This window comes from Podarcis vaucheri (assembly GCF_965113315.1).
Source record: "Podarcis vaucheri genome assembly, chromosome: 15".
Taxonomy (NCBI): Eukaryota; Metazoa; Chordata; class Lepidosauria; order Squamata; family Lacertidae; genus Podarcis; species Podarcis vaucheri.
The window spans coordinates 34,511,539-34,533,612 of NC_138753.1; the positions used below are offsets into that span (position 1 = coordinate 34,511,539).

Here is a 22,074-nt window from a genome sequence, read left to right on the forward strand (position 1 = left end):
GTTCCACAGGGGCTGGCACACTAAAAGATCAATTTCATACAAATGCAAACCAAATATTATGTGGTACATCTAACACAGCCAGTACCACAGAGCGAAGTTGTCATGAGGGTACATGTTAATATCAGAACCAGAGCTTTTTTCTGGGGGGACGCATACCCCTAAACATTTATGTGAATCTTTGTACTTTTGTCCATTTACTGTATTTTTCCCAATTTAAACTATAAAATGAGTCAAAATGTGAGTACCCCTACACATATTTTTTTTTGGGGGGGGGGGAGCACTGGTCAGAACCAACCATCTATTTGGCAAAGGAGATCTTTGCAAACCGCGTGGCATCCAAGGATATCTAGTTCTGAGAACCACCACTTAAGAACAGAGAGAATTTATACACAAAATATGATTTGGCACCCTAAGCAGTCCTGGGCATGGATTCTAATTGTAATCCCCATCATGTGTGGGATTTTTAAAAGATGCAAGTAATAAAGAGTAATATAATTATGTGACCCATGAAATCAATTTGAAACTCTGGACTTTGTGTGAGCATAAACAAGATCTCCAACTCATCCATTCAGACATTACGTTTTCCCCTTTCTGTGTGTGCAGGCAGATGTGAAATGACTCCCAGCTTAGGTTTTTGTTTTTTTTAAATGCACCATGAGGTTCAGCCCCAAGAGAGGCATTAAATCATATATGGGCTTCTCTGTACTTTTTTTTTTAAGGGGTGGACAACAATAATTTGGTGACTAAGAAAAATGATCTGTTTCCTTTTTGTCCTCCTGGAACAACTCAGCCCAGCCACTTCTCAGAGGGACTCATTAGCATCTCTCACCTGTGTCAGGAAGGAGGGGGGAGACAATAAATAAGCCCTTGGGGATCCATTAAATTAAAACCACTAAATACAGAAGTTACCACAAAGAAATACACAGGCATAGTTTCTTTGACTACAGCATAGAGGGAAACAGAAACTGGTTAAAAGTCAAATCGGAAATTAATGTAAAAAATGTCTCTTTATTTAATAATTTGTCCTAGCTAAAGAGCAGCTACTAATACTGTAGTTGACATGGTCCAGAATCAATACAGCCAACCTATACTCCTTTGCAAACAGAAGGGGTTCTCAAGGGCTTGGCATACACTGGTTGCAGTACATAGTGAACCAAAACCATGAAGAGGCACCCAACGGAAACCACACAGAGAAGGGACAGCAGGACGAAGCGGCCGATAAAGAAGGTGTCGACAATCTGAGAAGACAAATTGCACAAGTGACAGCTGAGCATATCAATGACAGAAGACTTACTTGTTTTTCTTCTCCTTTGAATAATAATAATAATAATTTATTTATACCCCACCCATCTGGCTGGGTTTCCCACTCTGAGCGGCTCCCAACAGAATATTAAAAATAGAATCAAACATTAAAAACTTCCCTAAACAGGGCTGTCTTCAGATGTCTTCTAAATGTCAGACAGTTGTTTATTTCCAACTCTGTAATTCTAAGATAATATGGCTGGCTGGAGATCAGATCAAGGCCAGACAGGCTGAAGTTGTTGCTGTATGAAGGCAGTGAAGGGTTGCATTAAAGGCACACAAGGCCCAATTTGAAAAATGCTGCATAGATGTGCAATTAGATGGTTCCATTTCATCATCATCATCATCATCATCATCATTTATTTACACCCCACCCATCTGGCTGGTTTTCCGCAGCCACTCTGGACAGCTCCCAACAGAATATTAAAAACATGATAAAACGTCAAGCATTAAAAACTTCCCTAAACAGGGCTGCCTTCAGATGTCTTCTAAAACTCAGATAGTTGTTTATTTCCTTGACATCTGATGGTAGGGTGTTCCACAGGGCGGGCGCCACTACTGAGAAGGCCCTCTTAAATAAATAAAAGGTGTGCTCACAGATTAATAAAAGCAAGACAAATCTCCTGCGCTCAGGGTTACCATCTAAAAAAACACGACACAAAAGGAAAGTGTATTTGGAGCAGGGAAAGCAAACTCGGGAAATAATTATTTGTTACAAAGCTCTTGCACTGAGCAGCTGGAATGGAAAACAGTTCAACGAGAGGAGCCAAGCATTGAGGGTCTCTCAGGAGCGCCAATGAAGTGTCCTGCACACTTCTTTCCCTGCCTGCCACACAGCCACTGCCAAATAGAATGGCTGCTGCATCTCCTCCCTTGTTCCCTCTGCCTGGGTGAGCAAACACTGCGGAAAGACTTGAACATCAACCTTTTTGTGCGCCAAGCTCACTGACAGAGGCTCTCCACTAGGAGGCCTTATTGTGAGAGGCGAGGCAGGAAACTGAGGAAAGGGTTTCTTCATTGGTGATGGAGTGTTTCTGCTCCTGGAAGTCTCTCCCTAAGAAGGCTTGCTTGGCTCCTAATCTGGTATCTTTTCAGGGCCATACAAAGACCCATCTTTTAAAGTCCTACACTAATGGACAAAATTGTGGAAACGTTTTGGGGAAAGAGTATTTCTGAGGTTTGAAGACTGGCTCTTTAACACTCATGCTCATTGGCTACATTCAAATGAAGGAAAGCTACTCATATCAACCTAAGCAAGTTGTGCTTCCTTTTTCTGGTAATTTGGCTATAACTTTTGACAGAATACAGATAATTGAACAAACTTTGTTGCATTACATTCTTCATTAAATTATCTTCCCAGTGATATATAATTTTATGGTATTACTCCAAAACAAAGTGGTGTTATAAGCCATCAAACCTCAAAAAACAAACAAACAAAAAACACTTTTTCCAAAAGGTTTCCACAATTTTGGCCACCATTGTATGTATATTTTAAGTACTGCTCTGTTGTTGGCTGTTTTATAGTCAATTTGAATTTTCCTGTCTTGCATTGATTTCATTGTTGATTGTATTTCATTATGAGCTATCCTGAGAGCCATATGCTAAAACTGCAACAACCAGAAGCCAAACATTGCAATGCCTTGCCAACTTCAAGAAGGAGACGATAGGTGAAATTCAATGTCAGGATAAAAAATCAAGAAAGAGTTAAAGAGAAACCACAGCAACAAAAAGAATCAGCAGCATATACTGTAGCTTTGGCCTCCGGTCAGAGGACTTATCCCACCAAATTCAACAAATTGTATTTCGTATCAAATATATTCTCACGCAAGAGTGACTTCAATTCTTGTTTACAGTAAAAAAAAGCTTCTGGAATGAATAAATGCACAAATTAAAAGTCTCTGAGTTTTCCTTCCATGCTCATTAAGGCTTGAATTATTTGCAAGAAGCCATGGGTCCGGCTGGCTTGTGCTCTGCCTGCCCCACAGTTGCCCCCCTGCCCTTGCAGTGAAAACTCAAGTCCGGTTAAGTTAAAGCGGACAGTTTGCCCTACAAATATAAGCAGAGATGCATGCTAGGACAAGAGAGGAGGAGTGAGGTTAAAGCTGCCATATAAGAACCCCTGAACAGTCTGGGAAAAAAATATAATAGAAAGAAGAGTTTGGTAGTGAGGCACCCCACTCCATCGGTAAGAGACGGGTTCCCACACCCTCTTCCCAGCTCCTGGGACTGCTCTACACTCTGCTTACAGCAAAGGTGAGTTTCATGAAACAGCATTAACACAAGTTTGACCTCAGCTCCGCTACAGAACAAGTCTCCTGTGGGTGACATGTTTGCTCGCTCAACACACTGCACTTTTTAATTAGCCAATTAGCAGGCTTTGGGTGCCGAAAGCTCAGGGCATGTATTATTGATACCATATTGTGCTGGGCTGCTGCCGAGGTGAGTCCTAGAGATCCTCGGAATGGACTCTTTTGCGGTGCAGGAGTGTCTCTCAAAGAGACTGCACTGCTAAGTTCAGCTTCCACAGTTTCTCCTGATCCTGCTGTGATTCTATAGAGGAAAAGAACAATATGGAGGGTAGAGAGTGGTAGCTGAAATATGGCCAGGACTGAAATTTCAGATATACAGGGACAGATTTGCTTTGACACCAGTCTTAACCTAGTAATGGGTTCCAAAACCGTAGAAGGAATACCGTACTGGCCTAAATACAAGCCTCACTTTTTCCCCAAACTCTGACCATGAAAAGTTGAAGTGTGACTTAAATTCGCAACCTTACAAAAATGGGCTTTTACGATATCGCTGCTGAAACTGACATACGGTAAAACAGAACGGGTCTGAGTGCCTGCGGAATTTTAAGGAAGCAGCTTATATTCGGGTGTGGCTTATATTCAGGCCAATACGGTACTACTTTGCAAGACTCTACACTCAGAGCAGCCGACTGGCCCTTGCTGACACCTGCTAGGTAGAAATATTTCCATGAAACAGGGCATTAGCTGAATGCCCGAACAGGGCATTGGCTGCTCTGCTTCTTAGGCCATGCAGCCTTCTTTGCTGGATCCACTGCTCTTTCTTCATTGCTTCTCCTTGCCTTTTTGCACCACCTCCATCACCAAGGCCAGAACATACTTGTGATATCACTTGTTGCCAGCTCCATATGTACAGCAGACTCCTGTTCATTTCCAACATAGACTTGTTACCTGCTGAACTCTGCTGCTGCAGCCCCAGTTGGCTCCTAGAGGTCTCAAACCCATAGCACCTTTCCCAGCTCTTAAGAAGCTAGGATGTCTCATATTGAACCAGTCTCCAACAGGCACTTCTTGGTGCCTTACTGAGCTCCTATGCCACCAGCAGTCTGCTCCTACAGGACACAAGGCAGATCTGGATCAAGGGTGCCCTGAGTTCTGCCATTATTAATTATTACTGCAAGAAGCAAAGTTACAGGGAACCAGGCAGAGGGTCTTCTCAGCAGTGACGCCCGCCCTTGAGATGTCAAGGAGATAAAGAACTACACAACTTTTAGAAGACATCTGAAGGCTGGGATTGGGAGGTTTTTAACGTTTGGTGTTTTTATTATGTTTTTAGATATGCTGTGAGCCGCCCAGAATGGCTGGGGGAACCCAGCCAGATGTGCGAGGTATAAAATCACCACTATCATCATCATCATCATCATCAGTGTTAAGCAAAAGTGCATGTACAGGACTGCAAACCAGCATAGGTAGTGGCTTGCTGGTTCAGACCATGAGACACCGAGGTCAGCATTCTTTGCAGGAATTCCAAGCAACCAAGTGGACCTACCAGGCACTGTTCAGTGGTCCAAAAAGTGGGCACTGGTCTACCTTCTGCCTACCCTTGAGTGAGAAAATAGCAATTCTACTATCTCTAGTTGCTCTCTGGAATGGAGTGGGGAGGAGGGAAAACTTTGCTGTGTGTATATGAGGAAGCTGTGCAACACTCACTCTGCCTTCCTTTCTTTTGCAAATATCACGCGGCATGCATCCAAGAGCACATCAGGGGGTGGGGGAGCGCAATCAAGGCAAAGTCTGGATTTGTCACATTTAGTACCTAGCATAAATCTCCTTGCAGCTAAGGAGATGGGAGAAGTTGTATTCTGTCCTTGTCCTAGAAGCACAGACACTTAACAGGTGTCCATGACACTCTTGCTGTGGCAGAGTGGCACATTACATTACATGCTCTGCATGCAGAAAGGCCCAAGTTGAATCTCAGGCATCTCCAGGTAGGACCATCTGGAACCCTGGGGAGCCACTGCCAGTCCATGTTGACAGTAACTCGCTTGAAGGACCAGTGGTCTGACTCAGTACAGGGCAAATCCCTATTTTCCCATGTAATCACATTCTGGGCAGCACTCCAAATTGCAGTGACCCAGTTGGCAAGGGAAAATGCAATTCCACCCCCAACAGATGCTTTGGGGTCCGAGAAATGATGCTTTAATTCTTTGTAACAAGGGCGCATGTGCTATAAACTGAAATTGCAGACAATAAAGTTCTTCAGAAGAAGAAAGAAAGATACAGCTGTCCTAAGTAAGTGTAGGTGATTTCCCCTGCTGTTGGAGTGTGGCGGCAGCGGGGCCTTGTAGAGGAATGCAGTCAGGAAGGAGCCTTTGCGCCAGAGAGCTCAAAACATTCCCAGTGTCTCTAGGAGATGAAGACAGGAGAAGGACTATGTAATGAATGTGGAGTTTAAATAATTAGGACCAGGAAACCTTTGGGAAGAGGGAGAATTTCCTCCGAAGCTGATCCATGAGGGAGCCAAACTGCTGGTAATGGAAATTCAGACCGGGGGGGGGGGGGAGGTTGTTAATCTTGCAGCAGGGGAAAGCCTTGAGAAGGAACATTTGATTATCGGTGAAATCTGCTGGAGGCAGCAGCTGTGCTAGTGAAAGTGGGGGTTTTGGGGGAAAGCGGGTAGGATTACAGTTGCCTCTGGAGAAAGGGCACCCGGAGGTGGGATAAGCACTCTAATAGCAGCCAAGTGTCAGCACCAAGATAATTAAAAAAGAGCTTCCAGGATCAAAGATGATGTGATCATCACAATTAAAATCCGCATCTTCATTGCCAGCCATTTATACAGCGGTCTTCTTAACAGACTGTCAGTCTGTTAAATCAAAAGATTTAACTCTGAAGCAACAAAAAACTCCACCGTGAATAACTTTTCTCTTTCTCTCTTTAAATTTAGGGCAATGTAGAGAAATGGGTTGAGGGTTCAAGGCTTCTGAAAAAGAGGACATGGAGAAGAATCTAGTAACTCTTTGGATCAAATAGTTTGGCCTTCTGCTTGTAGCATGTAGCAGCACAGATTTATGCATCTCACCGCAGCATTTATCGTTCCACCTTCCAGGCTACAAATCCTTGCAAAGTGACTTACAAGTAACAAAGATTTATACCCTGCTTTTCCCTTTCAATAGAGGTGCTTGAAGGGCTTTCTAAAAATGCAAACACAGGCACAAATTTAACAACAATCCATCATTAAAACATATTGCCAGGCTGAAATTAACATCAAAGACCTAGCAGACAAAGAGCCAGAACTAACCATCAATACATTAAAATTAAGCAACAACAGAAATCAAAACCGTCTTGTTGTTACAGGTGGAACAAAAATAGAAGGGGAAAGTAACTTCTTGGGCAGGGGATCACCCCAAGTAAGCTCCACTGGATGCTGGAGACTGTTGGAGGGAAACAGGTAGGACGCAGTAATATCAGAGCATGATAATCAGGCAGAAGAGGTAGGAATAACAAGGAATGTGGCATTGGTGACCATGGGGTCACAGTGGAAAGCTTTCAACCTATGCAGGTTTCTTAGTCAGAACATAGGTATTAAGCCAATTTCAGTTAAGAGCAAAGGCAACCATTAATGGAAGCTTGCATAAGATTTGGTAGGTAGAGAAGTAGTAGCACTAATCCACACATACATGCCCCTAGCTATGTTGATACAGGATGCCTTTGAATACCAGCTGCTGGGAACCACAAGCTGGGAGGGTTCTGTTGTGTCCGTGTCTTCCTTGTGGGCTACCCAAAGGCACCTGGCTGAGTGCTGGGCTAGGTGAGTCTTTGGCCTGACCCAGCAGGGCTCTTTTTATCTTATGGTGAGGACAACTGGCTTAAATGGCTTTTAAGAGAGGATGAAACAAATCTACATAGGACACATCCATTGATTTAGCCATGATGACTAAATGAAACACCTGTGTTCAGAGGCCATGTGCCACTGATTACCATTTGGGGTGGGGGGAAAGAGTAGGGAGGGCTATTGTCTTTATGCTCTGCTTCTGGGCTTTCCAGAGCCACTGTGGGGAACAGGACATTGGATTAGATGGACCTTTGCTCTAATCTTAGAACTTTTCTCTGCAATGAGATGTGGTAGAGCAGGAGTTAAAACAGTTATGCGAGGAGCTGTCAGGAAAACAAGTGGAACACATAGAGGGAAAGCTGGACCGTGTATAAATGATCAAACCCTTGTTTAATAAGCTGGGATATGCATGAGCTCCTTGCAGTCACATGCAGTCCCTTCCGACAAGCAGGGAAACACACCAGGAAGCCACGGTTAACCATAGTTTCCTGTTACATGCAAACCACGAAAATATGGTCAATGGCTTTCCAAGAAGCCAAGCTACACAGCCATGGTTTAAAGCTGGCTTCTGTACAAACTGGGATTTGTAAGCCAAGGTATAGTTTAACTGTGGCTTCTGGGCTTGTTTCCTGCTACATGCAAAGTGACGGGCTGAATATTCAGCCCAGGAACTCTCAGACAGATCCCTTCCATTTCTCTCCCATGTGTGCACATACTTGATTTCCTAATTTAGGAACTAAAAACAGCTTTTTTTGTTTTCTCTATTGTTGACTTCCACTAGGAATTGGAAGTCCTTGCTGATCTGCTGCAAGTTACTCAAGAGATCTACCAGTTGATCCTGATCCATCTTCTTCCAACTACTGATGGATATCAGAAAAATGAAAAAGGAGCAGAAAGAGGTACCAGATAGTTTCCACAATATTTTAACAAGCAGTCGCAACCAGAGTTTCCTGCTAATATGCAATAAACCTAGTTACAGGCAAGTATGCCCATGTGATGATGAATGCAAAGCCAGGCATCTTCTATGCACCTTCTAGTGAAGCAACCTATTTCTCTTGCAAATGGCCCAGAGTGGAAACAGATTCACTTTGCAAACAGACCTCAGTGTAAAAGCATTTCCCCTCAGGCTGCTATAATGTACCTAATAGGGTGACTTGGGTAAATAATGCAAACATTCCATTCCAGGGTCATCTTCCTAGCTCAAACTCTTTTAAAAAAATAAAGTTCTCCACTCCAATGTCTGAAGACAAAATTAGCTTCAGTCAGATCCCACTTGCCCCCAACAAAGATTCAATCGTGGACTGTCTAGACAAAAAACTCACTCCCTACTTTGGAATTAAGAGTCCTTCGACATCAAGCGGATTGCAGAAACTTAAGGTGCTGCCTTACACCAGATCAGACTATTTGCCCTCCTCTGACTGGTACTCTTCAGGATCTTGGGCAGAGTCCGTTTCATTACCTGCTCATCATCCAAACTGTTTTTACCTAGAGATGCCATGGATTGAACCTAGGTCTGGTCCATGAAACCTTCCCCACCAACTGCTCTCTTCTTTTTGTGCTTCACAGCAAGGAAGGAACTCCTTTTCTCCATGGGCAGATGGCAGCATTCCTATGCTGCATGAAGAGAAAGGAATCGCTCTCTTTCCTTGCAAGCAGACTGTTTTGCTTCTATGCTACACACTGAGAAATGGAATCCCTTTCTCAGCGCGTAGCAAAGAAATGCTCTCCTGCTCTTTCTCCCTCATTCCAGCACCTAGGCCTTGCTTTTTGTGGTTCTGCGTGCACTAAAGGTGTGGGAATGTACAAACTCTTGGCTCTTGCCCTGCCAAGTTCTGGAAAGTCATTGACAGCTTCCCATTGGGGTAATGCAGTTCTTGGCTTGAATAAGGGTCCAAAACCCATTTCTGCATGTGCTTTACTACTAAGCTACCATTCCTTCCCTACACTGGAGATACCAGCAATTGAACCAGGAACCTTCTGCATGCAAAGGATATGCCCTGCACCTGAACTATAACCCCTCCCACTATCTAGAGATCTTACTCTTTCAGCTGGGTAAAAGGAAGCAGAGTGTAGACGGACAAAAGAAAATGTAAGTAAATGATAACAGTGGCAATGTGGAGGCGAAATGTTCTGATGAGTATTGTAAATTAAGCCCTTGATTAATCTCCGGCAACAAACCGCAATGCTTTTTATACAGATTTGATTTTTCCTTCTGTGTATCACTATATCACACATAACACCATTGTCTTTTAGAGGTACATTATGAAGCGCACCCACACTGCAATATTTCCTATGAAACATTAGTTGAATGCATTTTGATTGTCCTTCATTTATCTCCATTACACCTAATGGTAATTGTGGCTCTTATATTGGCACTGCAACCTCCCTCAATCTCCAGCTAATGGGAGATTGCAATGGGAAGCCATCTTTCTTGTTTGGGAGATGCAAACCCTGAAGAGGCCCAGTTCACATTTCTCTGGCATGTAGGGCCTTAACATAGTGAACTGCTGAAGCAAGGGCACTCTTGCACCCATCTCTAAGGAGGCATCCAAGGCCCTGACCACGTGATCCATATGCACCTGACGTACCGTCCTTGTGCCAGGAAGCACCAAATAAAAATGTCTGCAGGGGCACACACAAATTACCATGTATGGACAAAGATGTGCAGTCCGCAGCGTCTGCAAATAAGCCTGCCTGCATGATGGGGGGGGGCTGGGGGCTGCATGAACCAACATCTGAAATGGTTTTGTTCTTTCCCCTTCCTACCTACCTAACGCCATCAATCAAATGAAGAGATCAAGGGGCTCTCCAGAAGTCTTCATTGTGCATTCATGATGATTTGTATTAATGTATCGGTATGGTTATATGTCATTTTGTTTCCAATACAGTATTCTCCTGGCCTGGGGAGTCAGGTAACGCCGAGGCGATACAAAGGCCTTCAGAAAAGGCCTCTATTTGAAAGCAGGGCACTCAAATCGCAACCTTCCTTGTTTTGTAGAGGAAGGCCCCATTTCAGCTAGAGAGTATCCTCAAGTTACACACACATACACACACACACACACACACACAGCCACTTTTCAAATGAAAGCGGTTTTGTTTGTTTGTTTGTTGGCTTTGGGAATGGGAAGGGTCAAAGGGACAGAGAACCTGCTGCTAAATCAGGCTGTTTGAGAGATGTAATTAAACACCAACCACCACCACCCCACCCTCAAGACTTTCTTTTGTTTTTAATGGTTGACAAGAAAACTGTATTCACAGGCCCCATCTGTATTGTCTTCCATTTCAGTATTTCACTTTTTTATGGTGGGTTTATTGTTTATCGGGTGGAGTTGGTTTTTACTAGAGACTGTAAGCTGCTCTGGGAAGAAAGTTCCTCAAAAAGCAGGGCTATAAATTTCTGAATGAGTGAATGAATGAATCCTGCTGACTTTGCTCAGTCTGGACAATTAGCTACTAAGGCATGCCAGCTGGTTCTCTTCACTTCCAAACTTACTGGCTCCACCTGACCTCTAAGCTTGCCTTCAGTCCACTGACACATCATCTGAGGCCCTCCGGTCCCTTTTCTGAGGGATGATTCAGAGCGTGATGAGAAGGGAGTCTTTTCAGTCGTGGCTCCTCATCTGTGGAATGCTCTCCCCACTGAGTTCCATCTAGCACCTTCCCTTACATCCTTTCAGTACTAGTGAAAGGCTTCCCATTCCCCGCCTTCCTATAGCTCATGGAGTGGTGGGGCTGTTTTTGGTTATTGAATGAAAACATTTAATGTTTTATATTATTCCTCATTTAATGTTTTATATTATTCCCCCCCCCCCTTGCTATGCATCACCTCATCTGGCTCCTGAGAAATCTCTATGTGGGACAAGAAGCTACAGTTAGAACTGGATATGGAACAACTGATTGGTTCAAAATTGGGAAAGGAGTACAACAAGGCTGTATATTGTCTCCCTGCTTATTTAACTTATATGCAGAATTCATCATGCAAAAGGCTGGGCTGGATGAATCTCTAGCCGGAATTAAGATTGCCGAAGAAATATCAACAACCTCAGATATGCAGATGACACAATCTTGATGGCAGAAAGTGAGGAGGAATTAAAGAAGCTTTTAATGAGGGTGAAAGAGGAGAGTGCAAAATATGGTCTGAAGCTCAACACCAAAAAAACGAAGATCATGGCCACTGGTCCCATCACCTCCTGGCAAATAGAAGGTGAAGAAATGGAGGCAGTGAGAGATTTTACTTTCTTGGGCTCCATGATCACTGCAGATGGTGACAGGAGCCACAAAATTAAAAGACGCTTGCTTCTTGGGAGAAAAGCAATGACAAACCTAGACAGCATCTTAAAAAGCAGAGACATCACCTTGCCAACAAAGGTCTGTATAGTTAAAGCTATGGTTTTCCCAGTAGTGATGTATGGAAGTGAGAGCTGGACCACAAAGAAGGCTGATCATCGAAGAATTGATAATTTTGAATTATGGTGCAGGAGGAGACTCTTGAGAGTCCCATGGACTGCAAGAAGATCAAACCTCTCCATTCTGAAGGAAATCAGCCCTGAGTGCTCACTGGAAACTGAGGCTCCAATACTTTGGCCACCTCATGAGAAGAGAACACTCCCTGGAAAAGACCCTGATGTTGGGAAAGATGGAGGGCACAAGGAGAAGGGACGATATGGTTGGATACTGTTCTCGAAGCTACCAGAATGAGTTTAACCAAACTGTGGAAGGCAGTGGCCTGGCATGCTCTGGTCCATGGGGTCACGAAGAGTCAGACATGACTAAACGACTAAACAACAACATTTAAATGTAAGCTGACTGGAGACCTTCAAGGTAGCATGAGATTAATAAGTCAAATAACTACATAGGTGCCTACTCTCAGCCTGAACACCTGGCTCCCAAATACCAATCGTGGCCTTAGTCATCTAGCAGCCCTTTCGTGGCAGCATGCTGACTTCTCTTCTCCCTTTCCCAACGATGACTCACTCAACCTGGTGGCATTTGCTATCCCTTGGGAAATGTTCAATTAGCCATCCGCTTGTACTGATGCAAATTCACTGGGACTATACTTGGCCCCCTTGAAATCTGTGTTGGCTTATAAACAGCACGTATTTGAAACCGTTAGTATGAAATGCTACAGATTTGTGGAGGGCGAGCTTCTCAATAACTTTACCTTAATTTCTGTAGCCGGTGCAGGCAACTCGCTGGCACGAGGGAAAAGCAACAGAACCAACGTGATGATCACAGCAGCTAAGAAAACTGCAATGACAGAGAACCTGGGGAGAGAGAGAGAGGAGAAACCACAGGAATCACTGCTAATCCTAGCCACACTTTCTTAGTAGAAGATTTAAATAAACCTGCATAGAGTTGCTCCATGGGCACACACCCAGGCACACACTCCTTTAAATGCCCCAATAGGGCAGAGCAGAAAGCAACCAGGGTAGTTCCCACCCTTTACCTTTCTGGTCATAGAATCCGCTCATTCCCTTGTCTGCTACCAGCAAGCAAGAACCCAGGAATCTAGATGGTGAAAGTGGTGAGAACAGGTAGAAGGGAGCTATGGCTGCCTTCTCTCCCACTGACTCAGGAAATTTAACAGACTATGCCAGGCATCCAGGTGTGAAGACCTGCACAGGATTTGGCTTCCAGTATGCTAGCATCTTCTGCTGTTTGCATGCACCTCAGCTCTTCCTTGCATCACAGTGGACAATAGAACCTCCCAGAGCAGCCCCAAATGGACGAATCTGTAGCAAAGAGTGGCATTCAATGCACCCATTTCATTAGTGCAAGGATTTATGTTTGCACAACAGATCTCCACCCCCTTCCCTCTCCAAATCTGTCTAGAGGATTGAGGGAACCCCAATAACAGATTTTGGGTTGGGGCAGGCAGGAAGTCCGATTCTGCACAAGTGTAAATCTTTGCTAATGGAATGAGCAACTTAGTGCTACATTGGATACAAAGTGTTTAATGACTGTAACTTTAGGGTGCAATTTTCAAGAATCAATGCAATGACGCCAGTGAAAAGTACACTATGAATTTACCAGGACTGGATTCTACCTCACTACACTACAGGAAGGATCCTCGGAAGGATATGGCCAGTTCTGGAAAAAGTGTATTCTGCAACCCACATCCTTTTGATGCCAGCTTCCTTTCCTTTTTTTTTTTTTAATAGAAAAAGGCTGTGCAATAACTGCCAATATACACCATGTCTTGAGAAGCTAAAAGATGCACTTATTAGATTAGGTAGAGGATATGTGGCTGCCAATTTTCCTTTGACATTGTTTATTACTTATAGACTGTGCCAAATAAGAACAACAGCAAAAAAATTGACAATAATGTCCACTGCAAAGATAAAATCATAAAATGTTGTTTACATTTTTTTAAAAAGGGGGGTGGGCAGAGACATAAGGTGACAATCATATGGCTCCTGGGGGGGGGGCATAGGATACAAGATGGTTCCCTCCCTGATATTGGGTCTTCCCAGCTGCTGAAGAAATAGACACCCTAGCCATACCAAAATTTGGGTACCTAGCCAATAGCTGGAGATGAATTAGGCAAGCAAAGACTCACTAATTTATCAAATCATAAGTAAGAAAAGAAAGCCAAGTACACAAGCAAAATGATCAGGTAACCCTTCCTCATTAAAAATGCTATGAATATTTGATTTTACAAATGAAACATTATGCAGTAAAAAGGAAGATATTAAATATCCCAAGTCTTCCCTGAGAATAATTGGATAGAACATGGAGAAGTCTTTCATTTTGTTTTGGTGGTGGCAGGGGATTTAATGAGTCTATTATACTTTTCAAATAATTTCACAATCCACATTTTGAATACTTGGGGTTTTGTTTTTTAAAGGCTGCTCTCCAATTAAATAAATCTTGGCTGGTTAATTATACAAGTTTCAGCGGATTAATTGATTAAATAAAACCTGCAACTTCAGAAAAACAATAAGTTCTGAAGGAAAAAAGGGTGCTCCTGTTTTACATGACATCATAACGGGCATCACCCTAGAAAAGGCATTCACTCCTCTGTGAGAAAGATAAGGAAAGTTTTTTCTAAGCTGGTACTTGCTATCTGCAGTTTCCATTAGCACCTGCATTTTTAAAAGATTAGCTGTGACGAATTGGTGCACCTTTTCAGTTGATCAATTTTTATTTTAAAAAACATCGTCTAAACATTGCTGCCCCGGGTTCTTTTATTTTAAAAACCCCATTAATCCGCAGTATTCTCCTCCCCTCTAAACATAGTTGCTTCACTCTAAAAAAACACATGCAGAAAAATAATAATTCAGAATAGATTAGTAATAGGCTGGTTAGCACCTCTGATATCTTTTCTGTCCCCTCCAAAAATCAATCAAGGGTCTCTTGTGACAAGGCACTAAAAATCACCACACCTTGAGCTCCCTGGAGTGAAAGGTGGGGAAGCAACATGTAATTAATTAAATGATGGAACCCAACCTTCTTCTGAGGAGGAATGGCTGAAATATTTGCCTGAAATCCATGTGGTTAGCAGTTTCCTCTCCAATTACTTTCCCAGCAGGAGATGGCACCTTACCTAGCGAGTCCAGAAGCTCTGGATAACAACACGCAGAGCAGCAAGGTCAGTACCCAGAGCAGCGCTAAGATAAATACTCCTGGCCCAACTCCAAGAATTGTGCCAGGCATCCTGCAAAGAAAGAAGCATTGCTTAACTTTCTGTTAGCATAGCACCACCTTTTTGTTAGCATAGAACTTTTTGTTAGCATAGCACCACCTTTCCCATTCCTTCCTGGGGGTTTGGTATCTGTGGACGCTGTGCATTTCAACACCTCTTACAGGGTGGATTTCATTTAAATCAAATCGATTTAAATCACTAGTCAGACTTGATTAAAATCACTAGTCAGTAAGACTTGATTTAAATCTTTTTTTAACAGAAAGACTCATTCTTGCTGGTATAATCTTAATATTTACAGCCATATGAAGGTTTCATTTTTGGAATAATAAATTTTCAGAGTAGTTTTTACAGTTATATCAAAAATTACTGATTTGGTTATACTATTAGAAATACATAGTTAATTATGAAATTATTGTTTATATTTGAACAACTTTTCTGCTGTACTTTATTGGAAGGAGAAAAATAATCATTTCCCTAATTTACTTAACTAAAACAATAACATTATAGCATATGTATCCATGTTTGCTAACTGATGTGGTTAAATGATTTTAAAAAAACAACAACAGATAGTTTTAGCACACATGAAAAAATTAAAACAAATGTTATTTCCTGATGAATAGCCTTTGGACTATAATGTAACTTAAATAGAAAACTATCTTTAGAAAGATTTTTCCTCCAAAAGCATTTTATTTTAAAAATCTGATTTAAATAAAAAAAATCCAATTGAAATCAAAAAACCATTATTAATATTTTTTAAAATCATTATTTTTTATCCACCCTGGCCTCTTTAAGATATTGCAACCCAATATTGCTTGATGGCTCTTGAGATCAGGGGGTAAATTTTCATATAAATTTTCATACCGTTTGGTGGCTTTTTGAATCAAGCTGGCAGAGAGAACCTTTCAAAACTGCACTGATTCTTTGGTTTCTTAGAATTCTTGAACAACACCGAGTACAAGGTTGCTAATTTACAATATTTAGAATCCATCTTTTAGGGGGAAATAACATTGCAAGGCAGTTCCCAAAATAGATTTTAAATACGTGTTATGAATCAAAATTTAAAAATTACAAAAATTATCTTAAGAACCATCAGTGTCCCCTGAAAAAAATATATAAGGATGGTGTATCATTACAACTACATGCAACAAGATGCAGTGTGTCCAAGTAGTGTACATTTTGAATTTCTTTGAATTGTATGATTTTTTAATATATTATATGTAAAATTCTATTTTAAAAACAACATGAACCATAAGTAACCATAAAAAGAGTATCACCCAGCATAATGTATTTTAAAACCAATTAAGGAAAGCCATGAACATGCCATTCAGATACCAGTACGGCCATTCAATTACAGTGGTACCTCGGGTTAAGTACTTAATTCGTTCTGGAGCTCCGTTCTTAACCTGAAACTGTTCTTAACCTGAAGCACCACTTTAGCTAATGGGGCCTCCCACTGCCGCTGCGCTACCGCCACGAGATTTCTGTTCTCATCCTGAAGCAAAGTTCTTAACCCGAGGTACTATTTCTGGGTTAGCGGAGTCTGTAACCTGAAGCGTCTGTAGGTACTGGTAAAAAGATCAACAGGAACCCAGGGCTTGTTTAGGAAAAAAAGCAAACTGAAAGAAATAAGTCTTTACTGCCCATCTGGAAGCTTGTAAAAATGTCTAGCAGAAGGGACAATTTTTTAAAGGAGGAACATATGGCAACCCTAGACATGGGTTTAAAGAATGATCAAAAATAATGGATATTGAACCAAAAATGTAGGTCACTGGCCAAAGTCAAACATGATTGCTGCCCCATAAAATGTGAAACTCCCTTAAGAGAACTCATGGATGAAAACATCGCATTGTCTTTATGCCCAACTTGTGGTTGGCCACCGTATGAAACAGGATCCTGGATGAGATGAAGGTCTGATCTTAGATTCAAAGTTCCCAACTTGCAAAATAGAAATATTACAGACTTACTTCACAGTAAGTAAACACTGCTTTTTCCTCCTTCTGGTGGGGCCTCTTGCGCCTTTCAAAGCAGCATCACAAACTAGGAGCAGAAATGCAACAGATTAAGCTTTCTCCCTTTTGCTGTGTTATGTTTCCACCCCACCTGATCACTAGAAGAACTTGTAACCAAGAGCATGAACTTTCCCTTTTCCTTTTATAACACATCTGTGATGGCCTGGGATTTGGACTCGGAGGCTGAACCTGAGGAATCCCAGCACAGAAGTCCCCACCTCCAGAACCAGCTGATGCAGGGCTGGGGCTTGAGCCTGAAGGCTCCTCACCTGTGCTGGACCCTCAGGTGCAGGCATCAGCTGAGTCTGCTCTGGCTCCTGAGATGATGGGAGGACCCATTGCCTGCAGGTGCTCCACTCTCAGCCCCGCCAGAGGAAGCTGAGGTTGCCTCTGGTCTGGTAACCCTCCAGCCTCTCCTGAGCTACAGAGGCTCAGGGCAGAGAGGCGGAGGGAACTAAGTTCCCACAGGAGGAAGGAGTGCTCACCTCCAGGCCAGGAGAGGCGAGTCACCTGTGGACCGGGGCCGCCCTATGGTTCGGAGCAGATAAAAGCCAGCCCCAGTCCCAGGTTGCGGGAGCAACATTGTTGGTAGCCTGTTCCTGCCTGCACCCTGTCCTGCTCTTTTGCCGGAGCTCCTGACCTCACCCGACTCCCTGCCTTGGACCCAGTACAGCTTTGACGGACAGCCTCCATACCGCACCCTCGACCTTGGACTGGACTCGGACCTCGCCGCACGGTTAACCCTTGGGCCCAGCACAACATCTGAGCCTGAGGCCAGGGACTGTCTTGAGCTATAAGCTATTCTGGGGGCTTCCAGGGAAGTGGAAGTGCAGGGTAAAAGATAAATAAAGTAACCCCCCCCCCAAGGATCTCCAAGCTCAGGGCAGAACACAATAGTTCACATACCCTCATTTGAGTTATATTTTTATTTATTCCATTCATTTACCGCCTTTTATCAGAAGATCCCAGGTCGGTGTACAACATTAAGAACATGCTTTGGCTTATGAACGTAATCCGTTCCAGAAGACTGTCCAATTTCCGAAACGTTCGAAAACTGAAAACGCAGTATGGAAGCCTCAAAACGGAAAAATCAATACGAAAAACTCAATACGGAAGCCGCCTCGGGAGTTCAACTTCTGAGGTGCGTTCGAAAACGGAAGCAGTTACTTCCGGGTTTTCAGCGTTCCGAGTTCCGAAACGTTTGTCAATGGAGACGTTCGAAAACCAAGGTTCCACTGTAATAATAATTAAAAAAGCATAACGATATGACGGAACAGTTATTAATAAAATAACCATTTTAGCAGGTAATAAAGGATAAAATAAACAATAATAAAATAATCAGTTAGCAGTTAATAAAATAAATAATAACAATTAATAAAATAATCATTTTAGCAGTTAAATGATAAAATAATGATAAAATAATTAATAAAACAATCATTTTAGCAGTTAATAAAATAAATGATGAAATAACTAATAACAAAATAACAATAATCATTTTAGCAGTTAATAAAATAAACAATAATGGAATTAATAAAACAATAAATACGGATAATAAATAATAAAATAACAGTTAATAAAATAATCATATTAACATACCCCCCCCCAGCTTTAACAGGCCTCACAACAACCCTGCAAAGTAAGCCAGGCCAAGAAGTGATGGGGAGGGAGGAGAGAGTAAAATAAATACCTATTAAGCGCTTCTATGCTTTTAACAGTTGTGTGAGAGAGGAAAGTTGGGGGGGGGCGTGTTAGACAGACAGGGAGAGGCCATAAAGCTTCACCTGTTGAATCCCTGCCTGGCACAACAAGGTGAGCCCAACCTCGCAGGGCTGTTGTGTGAGAGGAAGTGCGAGACGGAAGCCCTTTGGAAACCAAAGCTTTGCCGCTGTAACAGACCCGGGGGTATCGCCCTCACAGAGCGGAGCCCAAAGCGGCGCCTGCCCCTCGCCCTACCTGCGGGCAAGTCACGCACAGGCGGCGAAGGCCCCTCCGCGGAAGGTTTCAATCCTCGCCTCAACCGCCTTAACCAATCCCAGAGAAGATTGCAGTCAACCCCGCCCGGCGGAGCCAATGACCACTTTCGTTTCATCCCGCTTTCCAGACCGGATTGGAGGTTACCATGGGCAACCCGAAGCCTTCTGCCAGAGGGCGCCGCGGCTTTTCGGGAACGCGCCGGCGGATTGGCTCAGGGGACGAAGGGGAGCGCGCTCTGAACCAATCGGCTTCTCGCCTTCTGCCCGCCGGCCTCCCCCGTCGGAACAAGAGCCGTCGCTCCCGACGTGAGTCGCGCAGAATCAAGCTGCCGCTCCGCTGTCCAAGGGCATGCTAATTGCATTTAAATAGATGCCGGTTTTTTCCCCAAAACTGTCAAATTAGCTAGCGCTGGGGATGAGCTAAAAATAAGGATAACGAGAAGCCCTTCCGCAAGAAAGTGGCAAAGTTATTCCGAATTTGTGACCCATTTTTACTGTATAAACACAATGAGGGTTTAACTCCGCCTTTCCCCTGGTGCCCAAGATCACTGACAATAAAATGTGTGAGAGCTTGTCTACTTTTAAAATTTTCACTTTTGATCTTTTTCTCCTACTTCTTTATTTTCTCTTTATTGTTTTTTCTTATATCTTTCATTATCTTTCATTTCTCCTCTTTATTTTGAATAGTATTTTATAGAGGTATAAATATAAATAACTAAATATGAAAAGAGACAAAATATTTTCTAGTTATTTTCTTGGTTATATGTATTTTCTCTTTCTTGTGTCTTTTCTTTTTTTGCATATTTGTATATGTGTGACACTGAAATAGGGGGTTATCATTCTTATTTTTTTTTTATTTTAATGTTCCTATTGTACCAAAGCCCAATACAGTACTGAGGGCATAGCGCAGATCCACAAATATGAAAAGTGAAAAGCATTGAAAGTACTCAATTCTGCCCCCAACTTTGATTTCCTAAAAAAAAAGCTCAACAATATTAATTCATTTTTGGGGCAAAGGTGGTGGGTGGTGCAGAGATGAAATAGTGGTATATGCACATGTATCTCTGCATTTTCTCTGCTAAAAACTTTTTTTTATAGAGGAAAACATTCCTATGCTTGTCATGCTTGCGGTATTTTGAACATTAAGAGGAGATCCAAAATAGAAACACTTGTAATATCAACTTGCGACTAATTTACCATCTGTCCTTTTCCTCCCCCCTTTTTTTTCTCTTTTCCCAGATTTGCTGCAGTATCTGGATTTCTGTTTTCTTTAAAAGTCCAGCAGCGTCAGTAAGAAACGAAGATACTGTCTGTGTGAGCTCAGTCTTGCTTTTGCCTCATGTTGACATATCCTCCAGCAGACAGCTTTAAAAGGGCATTAGACACATTTGTGATGCAGGGCTGGAGGGTGTGTGTGTGTGTGTGCAAGAGGGCCATTGGGCCCAGCGTGGGTGGGTGGGTGTGCAGAATTTTAGACAATTGCTGATTTGTTGGCATTTAATAAGTTTCTCAGCTTATTTTTAGGCACAGGAGACCCAAATGTGACATGAGCTCTCAGCTTCGTGCTGCAAGTTTAAGCAAATAAAGAGGATACGATTTGGTAAAAGTCATAGCTTTTTTTTTGTTAGCTGATACAAATTTGGTCATATTAAATCAGGGATAGGCAACCTAAGGCCTGGGGGCCAGATGTGGCCCAATCGCCTTCTCAATCCGGCCCGCGGACAGTCTGGGAATCAGCATGTTTTTACAGGAGTAGAATGTGTCCTTTTATTTAAAATGCATCTCTGGATTATTTGTGGGGCATAGGAATTCGTTCATTTTTTTCTTCAAAATATAGTCCGGCCCACCACATAGTCTGAGGGACAATGGACCGGCCCACGGCTGAAAAAGGTTGCTGACCCCTGTATTAAAGGGTTTTCAAAATGTTTATGATATATACAAATATATCAACCCTGATGGCAGAAGATTAGACACAAAATTTAGTGTGTCATCTTTTTAAAAAAATGTTATTATAGCTAGGGGTCTCATAAGCTGGAAGGGGCCCTGGGTCTCTATGGACTTCTTAGAGGGCCTGCATTCATACAAGATAAGACTAATAATAATAATAAATACTATTACAATTTGTATACAACAGCAAGAAGGCTATTTATCCTCATGCCTTACCTGTGAACTTCCTGAAGGCATCTGGCTGGTTATTGTGGAAGCTGGAAGGGATATCCATGCTAAACAGAAAGCAATGGATATGAAGAGATTTAACAGATGCCCTCTAAAATCCTTCAGTGCCAAGAGGTTTCAGAGATTGTCTAGGTTTCCATTATTTTCCAGGAGTGGCTTGTCAGTCTTTCTGGACATCCTACCCTCACCCCAAACCATGTTCTTGAACCCAGTGTCTCTCTCCGCCACACTCATATTCATACATTTCCTCTGTGTTCCATAACACAGGATTTCACAACACAGGGAATTAAGCTTTTCCAGATTCGAAACAGAGTTGGGAGGCGAAGAGGTGGGTGAGAGGGGGGAAAATGGTGATGGAACTGAACTGGAAAAAGAAGTTAGGGCAAATTACAGCTGTCTGACCTTTCTGAAACACCACTAACTTGGAGGAGAACATGCAGATGGGAAAGGTCATAGCAACCCAGAGACGGAGGGCAGGGAATGTGAATAACACAATCCTTGCTTCTCTTTCCATAAATCAGCATTTGCAGTCCAGATCCAGGTGTGCCACAGCAAGACAGGAATGCAGATTCCATCCCATAGTAAGAAAGAGAATGTAGGAGGGGGAAAATAATACAATCAGGCTTAGGAAGCATGCCGTAGGATGACCTCCCATTAACCCAAATGGTGTGGTTTTTTTTTAAAGCACCTTTGAAAATATTTGACCTTTTAACCAAATGGCAATAAAGGAGGGCACAGGAGAGAAAAGCATCTTAGAAATTTGCGAGGGCGTCTCAGCCATGAACCGTAAATAATCTCTAGCTCAAGGTAAGTATGCCTTTCCTGAATGATCATTGAGGAGTGGAAATATTCTGTGGAGGAGCTCACCACAAAATGGACCTTCCCTAAC

The 22,074-nt window shown here is 42.7% G+C and overlaps 1 protein-coding gene across 4 annotated transcripts; it reads right to left on the bottom strand.

Moving 5' to 3' along the window:
* Positions 1-969: 969 nt before the first annotated feature.
* TMEM218 (transmembrane protein 218) lies at positions 970-19,081 on the bottom strand. Of its 4 annotated transcripts, none has more exons than XM_082200734.1 (6): positions 18,991-19,081; positions 17,984-18,272; positions 16,993-17,065; positions 14,930-15,040; positions 12,545-12,647; positions 970-1,238 (listed from the first exon to the last, which is right to left on the bottom strand). In XM_082200734.1, exons 4-6 carry the CDS (start codon positions 15,037-15,039, stop codon positions 1,086-1,088), a joined length of 366 nt encoding a protein of 121 aa, XP_082056860.1. In that variant the 5' UTR covers position 15,040; positions 16,993-17,065; positions 17,984-18,272; positions 18,991-19,081; the 3' UTR covers positions 970-1,085. The 4 variants fall into 4 exon arrangements, with proteins under 4 accessions (XP_082056860.1, XP_082056861.1, XP_082056858.1 ...); XM_082200735.1 differs by having other exon boundaries at positions 17,944-18,272; positions 18,819-19,071; XM_082200732.1 differs by having other exon boundaries at positions 18,819-19,070.
* Between the last annotated feature and the right edge of the window lie 2,993 nt (positions 19,082-22,074).